Source organism: Puma concolor, chromosome D3 (genome assembly GCF_028749965.1).
Source record: "Puma concolor isolate L17-30 chromosome D3, mPumCon1.1.hap2, whole genome shotgun sequence".
NCBI lineage: Eukaryota > Metazoa > Chordata > Mammalia > Carnivora > Felidae > Puma > Puma concolor.
The window spans coordinates 10,306,782-10,324,593 of NC_141678.1; the positions used below are offsets into that span (position 1 = coordinate 10,306,782).

Consider the following 17,812-nt stretch of genomic DNA (forward strand, 5'->3'; position numbering starts at 1 on the left):
CTGTTAATATTACTAGCTTGGTTTTGAGTCTGAAACCCCCATGAATGACTCCATTGTCATTGCTTTGTCCTTCTACCCACAGTGCTGGAATTGGCCGGACAGGGACGTTCATTGTGATTGATATCCTTATTGACATCATCAGAGAGAAAGGTAGGTCATCTGGAGGGCAAGAAGCTATAGTTCCTGTTTTTAGTTTATGGAAGGAAAATGCTGGTGAAAATAGCCTAGGGGGGAATCCGAATGTTAAGACATTTTCACAAAATCTAGGCTGAGGACTTTGACTTCCAGTGTGTTTGCGAGGGAACAAACGTGATTCTGTTTGACTCTCGACATAAAACGGAGCCTTGGAGCTGTGGGTCCTAGTGCTGTGGTCTTTTGCTGAATATGCAGCGGTGGTCTTTGCCCACGCCCCTCGTCCTGGCGGAGGTTGTGGGGGTGGTGCCGTTTGGAAAGTGGGGTGTTCCTGACCTCCAACACCTTCTCAGCTAATCTTCTGGGATCATTTGTATCGCCCAGAAGGCCAGTGTAGCCCTCGGAACACGTCCAGTGGGAACATTTGCTTTATCTCTGCGTCTGCCAAAAGTTGTGCGTCTTCATCCGGGCCCTGCAGTTTGTCCCGGTGCTTCATGGTGTTTGCTTTGCAGGTGTCGACTGCGACATCGATGTTCCCAAGACCATTCAGATGGTGCGGTCTCAGAGGTCAGGGATGGTCCAGACGGAAGCTCAGTACCGCTTCATCTACATGGCCGTTCAGCATTACATTGAAACACTACAGCGCAGGATTGAAGAAGAGCAGGTATGCGACCCAGAGGGCCTGGCGGGCAGATTTCCGTCTTCTTCCTCTGGGCAGCTCTCCTACGCTCTCCTTTGGAGCGGGATGGGCCCCTGAGAGCCAACTGTCACTGTTTGGGAATGGGAACCTTGTTCCCAGCCAGGAAGGGCCTCTCTCAAACCACTCCCTACTTCGCAACTCTGACTTCTCAGGACAGGGTACCGTGGGGATGGGCGCCCTGCCATCGTCCTGGCCTGGCTGACTGGGCAGCGGCCACGTGGAAAGGTTAGGACTTTCCCAGGCAAATCCCAGGATTTTCACATGGCGGGTTTGGAACCGAAGGCCTCGAAGTCTCCAGCCTGTTCCAGTTTTGATCCGGGCCGTCTTTACCCTGATCCCATCTTTTAAACGAAATGCTTCACTCTTCATTGCACACAGCAGTTTGAACCATCAATTTGGTTGAGTTGGAAACAGTGAGATTTCAATTTTAATAAGCCATGCATAATGAAGAAGAATGTGGAACTGGAGCCTTTCCATGTGAAGCTATTCATAACAGACACAAAGCTGAGTTAATTAGAAATCCGCTGAGAGGAGGGAAATGAGACTGCTCTTTTGGGGATCTGTGCTTCTCCCCTCCCCTCACCAGCCCCGCTGCTCCGCTGCAGACAGGCCTGCTTTACCCTGTTCATTGCCTTCCAGAGAACTCGGCTTTGCAAAATGGCACCTGCCAGCGAATCGAAAGACTTGTAGCCGCGTTATCAGAGCCTGGTTAGCCAAGTAAGATACCTCTTAGTTAGCCTAGGACGTTCTCCGTTCACGTGAAGACACTGGATTGTTTCATTGTACAAAAAAACATCTTCAGAAACAGTGTAGGTTTTGAAATGTAAGGTCAAATAATCAACAGGTAACTGGTTTCGACCTTTAGTGTGTTAAATCTGACTTGGTGTTATGAAAAATTTAGGTGGTTACTATAGGCTATTTTCTCTTTGTCTTCCAGTTATCCTTAATCTGGGCCAGGAATAGTTAAAGCATAAAGTTGCTCACAGAGAAGAATCTCGTACTAAATACAAAGAGAATGTAGCACAGTTGGTACAAATTGGAGAATAGTCAGGAATGTCTTGAAGCATATAATGTAATCTTGTGTGGAAAAGCTGGGGAAGGAGCTCTCTTTATTTCATTCAGAAGGTTTGGTATTTATCCTTGTTCTAGAGACTTCAGGCACTTCCTCTCCCAGCCTCTATAGCACTTCAGATCTTCTCCTTACCACATCCAGTCTCTCTGACCCTGAATCTCGAGTTGCAATTTGGATTTAGGAGCCTCTTTAAAAATACTTTTATTGCTGCCCTTTTTTGGGGGGTCAGGAGGCAGTAGACAAAAATGTTCCGTAATAATTGAAGTATTATAGAATCTAGAAACCGAATGTCCCTGATGATCCCACCCCAAGAGTGCTTGCATGCATGCATTCATTCAGCCTGTATTTTTTGGGACTGACAGGTGCCAGCACTGTCCTCAGCACGTTAACTGCTATTTGGTCTAAGAGGCTTCAGAGTCTAAAAAATGTGTTGACTTAGATTATTCATTATTACTTATTTTTTTACTTTTAATTTTTTATGTGTATTTATTTTGAGAGACAGTGCACGTGCAAGTGGGGGAGGGGCAGGGAGAGTGGAGAGAGAGAATCCTAAGCAGCCTCCAGGCTCCGCACTGTCAGCACAGAGCCTGCCTCTGGGCTCAGTCTCACGAATGAGATCATGACCTGAGCCGAAATCAAGAGTCGGCCGCTTAACTGACTGAGCCACTTTAGGTGTCTTAGAGTATTCATTTTTAGAGACTTTTTAAAAGTTTTTAAAAAAATATTTATTGTTTTTTGAGAGAGAGAGAGAGAGAGAGAGAGCGAGCGCGCAAGGTGGGGAGGGGTAGAGAAAGAGGGAGACAGACTCTGAAGCAGGTTCCAGGCTCCGAGCTGTCAGGCTGATAAATTTTTCAGAATTTGTTTTTTAGAGAGTGAGAGTGGGGGAGGGACAGATAGAGAGGGGGCCAGAGGATCCAAAGAAGGCTCTGCACTGAGAGCAGTGAGCTCGATATGGGGCTTGAACTTACGAACTGTGAGATCGCGACCTGAGCCAAAGTTGAACTCTTAACCAACTGAGCCACGTGGGTGCCCCCAGATGATTCATTAAAAAAATTTTAATGTTCATTTTTGAGACAGATACAGAGCATGAGCGGAGAAGGGGCAGAGAGTGAGGAGACACAGAATCCTAAGCAGGTTCAAACTCATGCACTGCGAGATCTCGACCCGAGCTGAAGTCGGCCACCTAGCCGACTGAGCCACCTAGGCGCCCCTAAAAATAAGATCCTATAACGTGGTTTTCTGCATTGTACTGTTTGATTCTGTGCTCGAACTACCTGATTTCGTGGTAAAGTAAGAAGTACCTTCATCTAGTAGAAAGCTTAAGTGGCAGACTTAAACAGTAAAGCCATCTGAGTTTTAAATTGAGCAGAAGGATGAAACTCATTCGGGATCATTGATTATTCTTTTAAATGCCATCATTTTCAAAATTCTGAAGAGTTAAGGACCTTTGGGAATGAAGGAATTTGCTGACAAGGGTAAATGAAGAAAGACAGTAGGTCAGGGACCGGCGGGCTGGGGAAGGAAGCAGGAAGTAGCGACAGCATTAGGAGGAGGAGAAGCAAAAAACAGGTGGTCGTCCAGGGGAAGGTGCGAGTGAGGCACGTTTTCAGATTGGCTCCTGTGTCCCTTTCACGTGTCCCTATCCTTTTGTGTTTGAGCACTTGCTCACTTTCTGGCATGCAAGATGCTCCGGGCTCATCTTCTGTTTCCCCTCTCCTAGCCTTTGAATTGGCCATTTTTCTATGGAGCCCCAGTTCTGTTTATTAAAGACAGGTATTTAAAATTGAAGGTTTGTGGGGGGCACCTGGCTGGCTCAGTCGGTAGAGCATGCGACTCTCGATCTCAAGGGTTGTGAGTTAGAGCTTATTTGAAAATAAAATTTTGGCTCAGTCAGTTGGGCTCAGTCGGTTGGGCGTCCGACTTCAGCCCAGGTCATGATCTCACAGTTCGTGGGTTCGAGCCCCACATCGGGCTCTGTGCTGACAGCTCAGAGCCTGGAGCCTGCTTCGGATTCTGTGTCTCCCTCTCTCTCTGCCCCTCCCCTGCTCACACTCTGTCTCTCAAAAATAATAAATGTTAAAAAAAAAAGAGAATTTATTTAAAAATAAAATTTTTAATAAAAACAAAAATAAAATGAAGGTTTGGGTGTTGGGTATGCTTGTTGCTACTGGGTATTACTGCTTCTGGGCCCTCTCAGTGGACAGTGCTAGGAAATAACGTCTGTATACTAATGCACATATGCATAAATACCAATAATCGTCACTGTATCTGTGTGTGTGTGTATATATATATATATATATATATATATATATAAGCTAAACCTCAGTGCATGTTGATGTCTCCGGCTCTCATTCAGTACCCCAAGGCTCAGACTAGCCTTCCCCTTGCTAATTTGTAACTTCTCTAACTGGGGGAAACCTGGTTCCCATGATCTACAATTTATTTGCTCATTTGCTCACCCCTAGTATACATGCGAAATAATTTCAGAGCTGCTTGCCTGTACCCCCATGAGAATCAAATTTACCATGTGGGCAACTCTTGTTTGAAGGAAATAATTCCACATCCTGCATCGAGCATCCTTTAACTGCAGCGTAGAGACTCTGGGTGGCGTTCTCTGAGTGCATCGTACTACAGGACAGAAGATACCTTTAAGAGTTCTGTAATCAGGGGCGCCTGGGAGGTTTAGTCGGTTAAGCGTCTGACTCTTGATTTCAGCTCACGGTCACGAGATTGAGCCCCACATCTGGCTCTGCGCAGGGCGTGGATCCTGCTTGGGACTCTCTCTCCTTCTGTCTCTGTCCCTCGCCTGCTCATACGCTCTCTCTCTCAAAAAATAAATAAATAAGCATTAAAAAAAAAAAAGAATTCTGCCATCACCAATGGGCCAGGATAGAAATGCAGCAGTGCTAGATTTTGGTTGTCGCCAGCAAAACTGAAGCTGGCCGGTGCTGGCAGTTAGCATCCGGCGCCTTCTCTTTCATTAAATGTTTCGTTGGGTATTACTCCTTTAAGAAATATTTGGGTGCCTTTTGTGTTCCAGACACTGACTAGATGCTGAGGATATAACAGAACAAGATAGACGTGGCTGTTGCCTCAATAAAACTCCAGTTTCACCAGATGGAAAGTTTGAGTTACCATGACGCCCTTGTCTACATTTGTCCTGTCTTTTTTATTCATTTTCCTGGACTTGTGCTTTTCACACATCTTCCTCAAGCTCCTTGGTGCAATCAAGAGGCCTTCTCACCTTCGTTCATTCATTCCTGCATCCATTAAAATAGGCTGTGCCGCGTGCCGGGCTCTGTGCTGGACATTGGGGCTATGAGTGGTCATGTTCCTGAAATGGAAAGAAAGCTGTGTGGTTGGAGTAGAGGGAGTTGGGTGGGGGCCGGGGGTGTCATGGGTGGGATTGGGAACGTAAGCAGAGATCTGATTTTGAGAGCTTGGGGCTTGCAGGGCATATTAAAGATTTTAGACTTTATCCCGAGGGGAATGGGACGTCACCAAGGATTTTGAAGCAGGGGAGTGACATAAAAAGGTCCTCGTTTTGAAAATAGGGCCCTGGCTTGAGAGTGAGGAGTGGGTGTGGGCTGTGGGCTCTGGGCTCAAGCAGTTGCAAGGGGGACCAGTGTAGGTGAGAGCTGATGACGGTTTGGACAGGACAGTGGGGGCTAATGGTCAGCACAAAGAGAAGCAGAACCGGTAAGATTTTGTGATGAGATGTGGGCAGGAGTCAAGGTGTTTGTAATCCTGACATTTGAGCTCAGAACATTCTGCACAAGTATCTTGTTGCTCTGTAACTTAGACAAGAGCATTTTCATTTGCCCCTTTCTTCCTACTCCTGGCTTTTGGGCTTTTTTTGGGTAAATTGATATATGCTTTATTTCATAGTCTTAATTTTTTTTCTTAATTAAAAAAATATTTTTTAATGTTTATTTTTGAGAGAGAGCAAGTGGGGGAGGGGCAGAGAGAGAGAGAGGGAGACAGAGGATCCAAAGTGGGCTCCGAGCTGATAGCACAGAGCCTGATGTGGGGCCCAAACTCACTAACCGTGAGATTATGACCTGAGCTGACATCGGATGCTTAACCGACTGAGCCACCCAGGTGCCCCTTTAATTTTCTTTTCTTTGTTTTTTTTTTTTTTATGCCCACTGTGGGGCTCAAACTCACGACCCTGATACCAAGAGCTAGCCAGGAGTCCGGGGCTTTTTTGTAACTTAAAGTTAAAGAATTCACTGGATTTACTTCATATGGCAAGATATTTAATGCCAGATGATTTTAGAGACTTGTGGTTGAACCCTCCTCTCAACCTTGACTGTGTGTCAGCTGGCAAGGCTATAAGATTTATTATAAATATTACAGAAGGTTTGGTATAACTATGCTGTGTCATTGAATTTAGGTGAAGGATAGATCAATTTCAGATCGTCTTTTAAGACTCTGAAACTCTCCAACCCCCCAAAACCAAAACTACCCCAATCCCTTGAGAATTTTTCTTGTTCTATAAGGACAGCCTGGGCCGTCACAGTACTAAGAAATAAACTCAACTGATTTATGGATCAGTTTTATTTCTTGTTCTTTCTAAATAAGCCTGAGAAGCTCCAACATTTTTATGCTTTTCCTTGAGCCACTTAATTCATTGAAATAATTCCTGTCCCATTTCTATTAATTATTCCCTGTTAGAAAATTCTTTTGTAATCACTTTATGTAGAAATACTGATTTTTTTTTTTTTTCAAGAAAGTAGTAGAGAGGGGCGCCTGGGTGGCTCAGTTGGTTAAGCGCCCTACTCTTGATTTCAGTTCAGGTCATGATCCCACGGTTCATGAGATTGAGCCCTGAGTCGGGCTCTGCACTGACAGCACAGAGCCTGCTTAGGATTATCATTCTCATTCTCATTCTCTCTCTCTCTCTCTCTCAAAATAAATAAATAAAACATGAAAAAAAGATAGTAGAAGGGAGGCAGAAATGGAGGTTGCTGTTCAGTGGGTAGATAGTTTCAGTCATATAAGATGAAAAAGTTCTAGAGACCTGCTGCACATCAAGAGCGTATTCTCAGGGTGCCTGGGGGGCTCAGTCAGCCGACTTCGGCTCAGGTCATGATCTTATTGGTTCATGAGTTCAAGCCCGGTGTTGGGCTCTGTGCTGACAGCTCAGAGCCTGGAGCCTGCTTCCGATTCTGTGTCTCCCTCGCTCTCTGTCCCTCCCCCGCTCATGCTCTGACTCTGTCTCAAAAAGATAAATAAAAACATTAAAAAAAAAAAGAACATATACTGGACAGTACTGTGTACACTCAAAATTTTGCCCAAGAGCATGTATCTTATCATATGTTGTTTTTCGTTTACCACAATTAAAAAAAAATGTGTTGAGTAGAAAGCAAGCTTATGCTTCAGGTTATTGATTGCATATTTAAATTTTTTATTTGTTTATTTTGAAAGACAGAGCACAAGTCAGGGAGGAGCAGAGAGAGAGGGAGAGAGAGAATCCCAAGCAGGCCCCTCACTGTCAGTGTGGAGCCCAATGTGGGACTTGAACTCATGACCTGAGCCGAATGAGGTCATGACCTAAACCGAAACCAGGAGTCAGACACTCAACCGACTGAGCCACCCAGGTGCCCCCAGAATAAGTTTTAAAATAAGAGCCGTTCTCTTTCAAGTCTTCCACTTAATATTTTATTTTAAATTATATCTTTTAAAAGATTGTTTCTTGTGTAAGTCATTATTGCAGTGCTGAAAATCTGTGACTGCTTTTCAAGGCCTTTAGATTTTTTTTTTAAAGGTTTATTTTTGAGAGAGAGAGAGTGCTAGGTGGGGAGGGGCAGAGAGAGAGGAGGACAGAGGAGCTGATGCAGGGCTCTGTGCTGACCTCTGCGAGCCCAATGTGGGACTTGAACTCACCAGCCATGAGATCATGACCTGAGCCAAAGTCGGACTCTCAACCGGCTGAGGCACCCAGGTGCCCCAGCCTTTAGATTTTTAAAAACATTTGTTCAAAGCATTAAAATACTATGTAGAGAAATTTTCTGTTTGGATATCTTTTTTGCAACTTCTTCCCTAGATTCTAAGATGTGTAATGGCTGCTTGATCAGTTAATAAATTGGTTGGGCTGCTTCAACAGGCTGAGTAATAGTGGCTTAAATAAGATAGAAGCTGATTTCTCTTCTAACGTAAAAATCCGAGTTGGCAGGCAGCTGGGGAGGAAGTGGGCAACTCTGCTCGTCCAAGGTCATCCGAGGTCATCCGAGGGCCCGGGCACTTTGCATCCTGTCACCCTATTGCCCTTTAGGACATTTCCTTTTGCACACGGTTGCAGACAGCACGAGGAAGTGGTGGCCAACAAGCAGCCAGCTTCCTGCCAACGTCAAGCCTTTTCTGTGAAGAGTCAGTGAATCTTTCAGGCTGTCCAGCTTCGTTTGTACGTTGGTCCCAAGTTCACACGGGATGAGATGCTTTATACTCTATAGGTTGGAGTTGTAACAATTCTTGTATGTCAAATAAGATTTTCTACTTTTTATTAGCTGTTGTTTGGGTGTAAGTTCTGAGTCAGGAGAGCAAGAAGACACTTCACCAGTGGATTTAAACTTGTTTTATGTTTTATTCAAAAATTTTAAATAATAGTAGTATATCTATAATCATCCGTTTTGCTTTATCCTATTTCTTCCAAGTTTTGTTTTGTTTTTTCTTTTATAACAGCAATCAAATGCGGCAGGTACAGCTGTCAGCCCCAAGTGCACGCCTCGGAACCCCAGGGCAATTGCTGGGCTTGTAGTCTTTTTTTATATTTTACGATACAAATACCAATAGTCTATACACAATAGATAACACTGTTTCATATATTTAGAATGTTTAATCACATAAGATCATACTGTTTCATTGTTCTATAATTTGTGTTTTTCCAGTTACCATTGATTATGAAGCCTGTTTTGACACACACACACACACACACACACACACACACACACACACACACACAGTCTTTCTTTCTGTTGTGCCTCTTCACTGTTGCATATTATTTCATGGTATGAGTATATCACGTTGATTCGTTCTCTTGTTGTAGACATTATTAAGAACAACATGTCACTGGACATCCTTGTATAGCTCTTTTAGGCTTATGTGTATGGGTTTCCCAAGAAGCAGATGTTCAAGATTGTAGGATATAGTTTGTTTGTTTGTTTATTTATTGACAGAGAGAGTGTGAGCAGGGGAGGGGCAGAGAGAGAGAGAGGGAGATGGAGAATCCCAAGCAGGCTCTGTGAGTGCGCAGAGCCTGACGTGGGGCTCGAACTCACGAAACTGTGAGATCATGACTTGGCCTGAAACCAAGAGTTGGACGCTTAACCAACTGAGCCACCCAGGCGGCCTTGTAGGGATGTATTCTTATTATTACTAGATACTGATTAGTACTTCCAGTTCTGATTAATTGTGCCCCAGTTTACCCTCTCACTGGCGGCAAATGAAAGTCACTGCTGTACGTCACTATTTGATGTGGGTACCCTTTCTGATATTTGCTGTTTTTCTTGAATAATCCTCGAACGAAGGCAACATTATATAATGATGACAACTTGGTGAGTTAGATTTTCAGAATCGGTTGTTTCTAGGTGAATTTAGGAACGAAGAGTGATAAATCATCTAACTGGGACTCCTACCAAATATAGTTCGCTCTGCATCTGAGATGAGATTATATTTTACTGGTTTTCTTTGCCAATTTTTTTTTTTTTTTCCAAGAGTATCATTGGAACCCAAAATAAAGTTTTAAAGCGCCAGGGTCTTTCCCTGGGTGGGGGTGGGAGGCAGGAAAGGTACGATAAGGCGTGTGATTGTTTCTATTAAGAGAGCTACTGCCTTTTGTACCTGTGTGCCGTTTTTACCTGTAGTGAATTTATTTCTAGAGCTCTTTTGCCGACTGTTTCTCTCAGAATCATTAAAAATGTTGCAAGCGAACTATGAAATGATTAGATGTTAAGGTGGCAAAGAAAGTGTGAATTCTCTCTTAGCTCAGAAATAGATACAGTTGGTTTTGGTAGTGTGAGTTGTTAATGCATGACTCTGTGCTTTTGAATTGTAAGGTTCAAAAGTATTTTTCACTTGTATGGTGCATTTACACCGGGGAGGTGAATTCCCTAACATTTGGTCAGCCTACCAGTATGCAGGGTTCCGCCTGTCTGCCCATCTGTCTGGTGAAATGCCACCTTTGCTTCTTTATTCCTTTAAAACATTCCAGTTCCTCATTTATGCAATCTTCACCTTTCAGAAAAGCAAGAGGAAAGGGCACGAATATACAAATATTAAGTATTCTCTCACGGACCAGACAAGTGGAGATCAGAGTCCCCTCCCGCCTTGTACTCCAACACCATCCTGCGCAGAGTAAGTAGGAATGAAGGAAATCCTTTCTGCCTGAATACAGTCCTGCAGAAAAGCTTAAAAAACAACAGGTCTCTGCAGCACATGCTTGTCATGGGTGCACATTGTTGTTGCCCAACCGATTCGCGAGTGTATCAGCTTTCTAAACAAAATTTTAATTTACGCAAACTGCAAGCTGATTGGTACACTGCCTATGACTATTTGAAGCTGTAAGTGTAGCAGGTGGTGTTCTCTGAGAACATTGAATCTTTCTTTTGACGGGGTGGAGATAACACCTGTTGTTAATGATCGACAGCAAAGGTAAGTAACGCCCCTTTTGACGCGTTGAGACTCTTTGCTAAGTAAAAGTGAATAAACTATTAATGTTTCAGGGCTGCCATGTTCTGCTAATTTTCCACAGTCTGCAGACAACAGAAATCTACTTTGGGCTTTTAAACCAGGAGTCCGCAAACTACAACCCCCAGGCCAAATTCTGCCCATGGCCTGTGTTTGCACAGCTCATGAATGGTTTTTAAAAGGTTATATTAAAAAACAACAACAAAAAGGCGTTGCAAAGACTATCATATGCCCAAGACTGAGTATGGCCTGCAGAAATGAAATTGTTTACCCTCAGATCCTTTACAGAAAAACTGTGCCCACCCCTTGTTTAAGCTAAAAACGTGTTAGGAAAACATTTGTTAAATCGATTATGTGAACAGCAGTTGTAAGTTATTGTTCTTCTGTATATTCTGAAGTCGGTCTCTGGTATAACATTTACTTTTTATTTTCCCCCAAGAGTCTTCTCTCTGTTTGCTTCTGATGTGGATTTTTAAACCCCTGCTGACTTTAATACTCTGTATAAACGTTTTAGATAGCAAATATGAGGCTTGTATTTACATTTGGCTTGTAGTTAACATCGAAATGAAATTATACAGCGAAAGCATTCTCTCCACCAAGTCGCCCCTTCCTTCTGCCTGCTTTTTCCTTCCCCAGTGGACTGATGGGGAAGGCTGATATTTTAAATTGCTACCTGCAGTCATTTGCAGCAGCACTGGCACATCAGGGCTCTGTCCTTGCCCGAAAGCTTTCCCTGAGTAATGGCAGAACACGTTAACTCTGACGATCCCTTTACCACTGGCCTTCCTGTGCAACAGGTCCTCTGCCTCTCTGTTCCCATCGTATTCCTTGTAGGGCGCAGACCCAGGATACCCCGGGCCCTGGGCCCCTTCTGCTCATTTTGTCTTGTCCTGCCCAGGCTGACACCCACAGCGACTGGGTCCCCCATCCCCTTGGACTGCTCTGATTTCCATTCCCTGCTCAGCAGGATGGAGTCTGGCCTCTGATGTGCTGGCCCTTCATCCCAGGTCCCAAAACCACCACTGAGCCTCACCCTTACTGTTCCCCATCTCGTAGCTGGATCCGGGCTGAATGGAAGGATAGTCCCTACCACACTGCTCCTGCCTTTCTTGGGTCTCTTGCCCAAGAGATCCCTCTGCTTGAATTTAATACCTGTCCTTTCTATGTGCACACGTCTCCGTGCTTCAAGGTCTTACTTAAAGGCCTCATCATCATACAAGCCTCCTTTGCTCTGCCCTCAGGGAAGACAGCTTGTTTTCCTCCAGCCCCAGAGAGCACAGGGACTCAAGGCTCTTATTTCACTTCTAGCTTGATGTTGCTGTATGTTTATGGCTTACAGCCCGTCTTAGAATGTTAGCTCCTGGGGGCTGTGTCTGCACCATACCTGGTCCCCAAAGAATGTGGTATGTGATGTGCTTTGTAAATGCCACGTAAGCTTGGAGGGCATGGTCTGCCTTTTTATTGATGCTTTTTTTTTCTTTACAGAATGAGAGAAGATAATGCCAGAGTCTATGAAAACGTAGGTCTGATGCAGCAGCAGAAAAGTTTCAGATGAGAAGACCCATCAAGACTTCAGTACAGAAATCGGTATTTAAATTTTTTTAATGTTTATTTATTTTTGAGAGAGGGAGAGAGAGACAGACATGAGTGGGGGAGGGGCAGAGGGAGAGGGAGACACAGAATCCGACGCGGGGCTCGAACCCACCAACTGCAAGATCATGACCTAACCTGAAGTCGGATACCTAACTGACTGAGCCACCCAGGCACCCCAGAAATAGGTATTTAAATGGAAGTGCTCCCCAGTTGTTTCTATCCTTGTGGCATTTTTAAGCAGGCGGCTAATTTGTGAGTGTTCTAGCAAAATGTACCATCGTTGAGTTTTACAAACCAGCCTCTTTTTTCTCTTCCTAAACTTCTTTTCTCTCAGCTGGATTTATTTTAGAGTTCATTAAGGATTGAAGCCAAATGCAGAGTTAATTCTGTGAGGAGCAGAGCTGGCACTCAGTACTCAGGGATGGTTGCTGTTGGTGATCAGGTGTCCCATTGTTTGCACTTGTATTAGAGTTGGTTTACCCGAGCTGTGCCCGGAGATGATCTCTGGGGGCCCGGGAATTGGGGGGGGGGGGACACAGGTCCGGATGGTTGGAGTCAGGACGCCCGGGTTCTCATCCCCCCTTGGCCCCCAATTGGCTGTGCGACACAGGGCGCTGGCCTCCCCGGGCCCCCGCCCTGCTCACCTCCACATCCCTTCCAGCTCTGCCACTGGGAACTGCTCTCCCTTGTCTGTCTCTTCCCTGCCGGTCACCTTTGTAGATGGCGACCCAGGTGTGTGATGTGTGTTGGCAGCTCAGTTTCCATATTGCATGTTGAAACTTCCATTTTAATGGGTAGTACACTTAAAAGCTTTAAATCTACTTTAAAATGGTTTAATGCCTTGAGAGACTTTTAGATGCATGCTCCTTAAAAATTCTCACTTATTTCTTCCCCAGATGTGGACTTTCACCCTCTCCCTAAAAACATCAAGAACAGATGCAAGAAAGTTTCTGCAAAGAATGAATTTGAACTTGGAAGGCTTGTGTCGTGGCCGACTACCTTTGGACAGACAAAATTCAAAACCATTTAAAGACCACTGTATTCTAACTCAACAATACCTGATTACCAGTTACCCATTTCCTCACATCCGAAGAAATCATCTCTACAATGTAGACACTGTTCTGGTTTATAGAATTTTATTTTAAATTGAGGAAGCAGTTAAATTGTGCTCTGTATTTGGCAGATGATGGTGATTCAAATTCTACTTCTTGGCATTTTTTTCCCCTTTTTATAATCTTAAAAACTCAATCGTTTTTCTCTTTGTGGGGGATGACGGAGCGCTTGTAAGAGGAAAAACGTTTTGGGAAAGGTAACAGCATCCCGTGGGAGTGAGAACAGGTTCAGGTATCATTGCTTATCCAGCAGTGGGTAATTCATTTGATGGCCTCTTTTTTTGGCTAAATGATAATTAAAGCCAGTGCCCCCAGACTGTCGGAAGTCGACAATCTGTCTACTTTTGCATTGCCATTAAAAAAATCACGGGAAAAAAGAATCATGGAGACTTAGGATAGAAGGTGTGTTTTCTTCGTAGCAGATGACCAATTACCATTCAGCCTGTTGACTGAGAAGGATGTGGTGGGAAATGTTTGTCATGTTTTCTTTTCATTTGAGTGATTGTCTTGTGTTCAGGAAAAAAAAAAAAAACAAACCGCATCTGTGGACAACCAGGCAGTGTTGTGCTTATGGATTGTCGGTGACAAACCCTCCCGAAACGAAATGGCTTGAAACAATTCTCTTTTTTTTTTCCCCTTCCTCACTGGTCTTTAGCCTGGGCCGGGCTCAGTCGAGCTGTTCCCGTGCTCTCGCTGGTGTTGCCCGTGCGGTCAGCAGGTTGGCCGAGACATTGGGGTGGCTGGGCCTCTCTCTGCAGGTCCTCTGGCCTCTCCTCCATGTGGCCGCCCCAAGTGGCCTGGCCAGCAGGGTAGCTGGACCGCTTACGTGGCAGCTCAGAGCTCCCCAGGCTATAAGGCAGTAGTTGCCAGACCTTCTTAAGACTTCAACCCAGAACTTCTACTGCCCCTTGTTGATTGGAGCAAGTCACGGGCCCAGCCCAGAGTCAGGAAGAGGGGATGGCACGAGAGCATGAAGCTGAGGTGTGATTCACGGCGGGGGGGGCCAGAGTAACCGAATGTCAGAGTCAGTGCCACGGGAAGACGGCAGCAGTTAGCGAAAGTAGAAGCTGCTGGTGACGTTGGGAAATTGAAGCTGCGTATAATAGCCTGTGTAAGCTGGAAGTCAAAGAGAAGGACAGAGGGCCTTCTAGAAGCTTCCTGAACCATTTCTGCTGGCTCTGAGCATATTTTCTGAACCATCACTTGGGGAGACCGGTCTCGTAAGGATGGGTGTGTTTAGGGGGCAGAACCACCCCGTCACCGTGGCGCCCACAGAGGGAGGCGACTGTGGTGCCCTCTCCACGCCGGTGGTTTCGGCCAGGCTGCGGCAAAGCGGGGGCCTCCTAACGAGGCCTCTGATCAGATCGCATCGGCAGTCGCTCATTTTTGTTTTAACCAAGCAGTGAGATTTGCTACCGTTCTACCTGAAGTGCCTTCTCCAAAGACGTCCTCTCTGCCTCGTGTTGAATCATCATCCAGTGAGTGTATTTCAATTAAAGTATCATTGGTTGACCTCGTAAAGATGATGAAGTGACACGGCAGCTTTGCCATTAGGTGACCGTCTCCTTAACTCAGATTCTTCTTGCTCTGGCTCCCGAAAGGAAGGACTAGGTCCGGCCCCAGTAGTACTTCCTTCCTGAGGTCTTTACCTCCCGTAAAACCCTGAGGAAGTTTGGGAAGAGCCTCCGCTGCCACTTTCGCAGACAGAATGCGCATCGACCCCACCCCCCTCGGGTCCCCTGTCCCTCGAACCTAGCATTGCTTTAGAACACAGGTGTGGCTCAGAGGTCATTACCTCATCAGAGGAATGTCAGTGACGACTGTCTTCCTGTCAAGCCTGTAAAGAAAGAGATTCCAGTTCAGTGTTTGCAACAAGGATCTTGAATCCTGTTCTTTCCATTGCACCGCCACATTGAATTGTTCTCCTTTGCCTTGATTTTGTGGTATAGCTTAGACTCTGGACTTTGGGGGCAAAGTCTTTCACCAGCATACAAGGGTTCGATGGTACACGTATACCTGCTGCATTAACGTCTCTGCCTGTAGCTTAAGATTAAGTTGTTTTGTACTTGGAACAGAAACCCTTGGTCTCGGCTGGCTTCGTTTGTTACAGGACACTGACTTCACTTAGATTTCCCTCCACGAAGTCCGCAAAGCATCATGTTATGTAAACTTAGGCCAAGACAAGATTGCGATAGTCCCTAGGTTGCTGAGGTCTGTTACGTGTTTGGTGAGAGGTGATGGGAGGTTCTCAGATGAGATCACTCTCCACGAGATGGTATCGGGAAGAGAGAGCTGTGAAGACGTGGGGCGCTTGAGGTACAGCCGTTAAAAAGTGTGGACGTGAAAGTTCCAAAGAGGTGGTGTGTGAGGAAGTTGAAGGGCCCGGGGCCAGAGCAGTCCATGCTTGGTTGAACCGGGTTACCCGGAAAGTAGGTGTGATAGATACAGGTGTTTAGTCTGCTTCTGGGTTGCCGGTAGACGTTAAATTTGCACAATATCCCATAGCTGGTTGAGGATTTTAAAATTATCAGCATAGGATAGGGTTTTATATTTGGGGTGAAGAAATTATCTGACACTTGGCATTAAGGTTTTTTTTAAAAAGCCAAATTTCAGAGTCTTAATAGCTTTTTTTTAAGCAAGTAAAAAGACACCTCATATCCAGTGTGTGGCCCTCCTGAAAATTATGATCCTCTCTCCCTCTTACCCTCTTCAGATGCGGCTAAATGGGGATGAGAAAAGACATGTATGACTTTCTTGGTGTTTGTAGGTTCTTCACGGAGCCTAGTGGCTTTGCAACAGCCAAGAAGATTATCAAGATTATTTTTTAGGGGTTATTTTACTGGGGATCTGAAGAACTAATATAACATCCTGGGTTATTTCTAGTTCAGGGGAAGGTGGAAAGGTATGCAATTGTGTTTTGTTGTAGCTTATTAATCCATAAGGGAAACTTAGACTGTAGACGTTAAGTGCGCTCCTGGTACAGTTTCTGTTTTCTGTATGTTGTTGGGGGATTCACGGTTTATATAGCAAGCACATGGCCTCCCTGATTTCAAGATGCCTTTATCAGGATCTGTATTAGCCCGTAATTCTGTTGAAATCTTTCTCCCTCCTGCTCTTGAAAAATAGGTTCCAAAACCTAGTTTATTCTATCTTCCATCATTAGAAAGTTTGTTCTTTTTTCACTATGGGCAGTTCACACAAGGCAGAAATATTAAACAGTTGGTTTTAGTGTGTTGTATAACTTTACTGTATATCAAACTAATTTCTACAAGTTTTCATCCTAAACCTCAAATCATGTAATTAATAATTTGCCTGTTTATTTATGACATAATTGTGATTCTTTTATTAATAAAAGCTAATAGAAAAGGATCCTTTTTTAAGCTGATGACTAGACCTACATTTAATTTTCCTGCAGTATATGAAGTATTGTACCAGAGTATTAAAAGATATGTAATATTTTATTGATAAATCTATCCTTTAAAAGGAATACGTTTTAGGATGTCATCATTTTGATGTGAATCATGTAAATGTTGATAATATGCACTGTTTATTATACATTTAGTGTTTCAAGAGATTCACTTAATTGCCTTTTTGCCCACGTATTATGTAGTCTATTTGCAATTGTTTAAAAAAAAATGACATGAAAAGAATAGTTTATGTAGAGAAACATTAGTGGATGTTAATGGTCTCCCCACCTGTATTTATGGGTGTTAGTTCAACTGCGTTACTAGTTGCAAAGCTGTATTATCAGAGTAAACGTGTATTTGTAAACTGTATGGAAACTAAAAATTAGGAATAAAACCATTTTCTTATATTATGGTATATTTGTCATTTACTGCATCAGAAATGTCCGGGAAAAACTGAGATTATAGGCCAATCTCTTACACTGGCTATATGCCGACATTTACCAGCTCTTACCTAGAGGGTAACTTGGGAAACAGAATGCATGAGTCTGTTCCTCAAGCATTTATTGAGTGCCCACTCTGAATGGCTTTGGGAGACAGGGAATTCTGTTTGCAAGAACTTCCAAGTAACAAATAGAAAGTATGTCTGTAAAATACACTGGGTAATGGTTAGGAAACGTACAAACTGAATGTAAATGATCCTGGGTGGACGTACGGAGTACAGATGGCAAAGGAGGCTCATGGGAGTAAATTATGTGCCACAGGACACCAGCTCTTCCCTTGACTTATTTTTTATTTTTTTAAATTAAGTGTATGTATTTATCTCTACACCCAACACGGGGCTCGAACTCATGACCCGGGGAGATCAGGAGTCGCACGCTCTTCCGACTGAGCCGGTTTCCTCAGTGAGACCAATCCACCAGCCATTCAAAACATAGGGAGCCCCTCTGCAGTGCCAGACGAGGACATAGAAGCCACCCTCCCGGTGGTGACGTTCTCATGGGAACCAGGCCTTGTAGGGGGCCGGAGGCAGTAATTCTACCTGGGGTGCGAGCAGGCTGCCGAGACGAGGCAGGAAAGCCCGATTAGGCTGGACAGCCGGTTCCAGGTG

At 44.5% G+C, this 17,812-nt stretch overlaps 1 protein-coding gene across 2 annotated transcripts in view; it reads left to right on the top strand.

Annotated features, from left to right (window-relative positions):
• The window catches only part of PTPN11 (protein tyrosine phosphatase non-receptor type 11), an 80,392-nt gene extending 63,281 nt beyond the window's left edge, over positions 1-17,111 (top strand). For both annotated transcript variants that reach the window (XM_086681736.1, XM_025933483.2), the window contains exons 12-16: positions 83-150; positions 645-796; positions 10,147-10,259; positions 12,078-12,179; positions 13,082-17,111. In XM_086681736.1, the coding sequence (XP_086537862.1) occupies positions 83-150; positions 645-796; positions 10,147-10,259; positions 12,078-12,147 (403 nt within the window). In that variant the 3' untranslated portion in view covers positions 12,148-12,179; positions 13,082-17,111. The remainder of the gene's footprint in view (positions 1-82; positions 151-644; positions 797-10,146; positions 10,260-12,077; positions 12,180-13,081) is intronic.
• Positions 17,112-17,812: the final 701 nt, after the last annotated feature.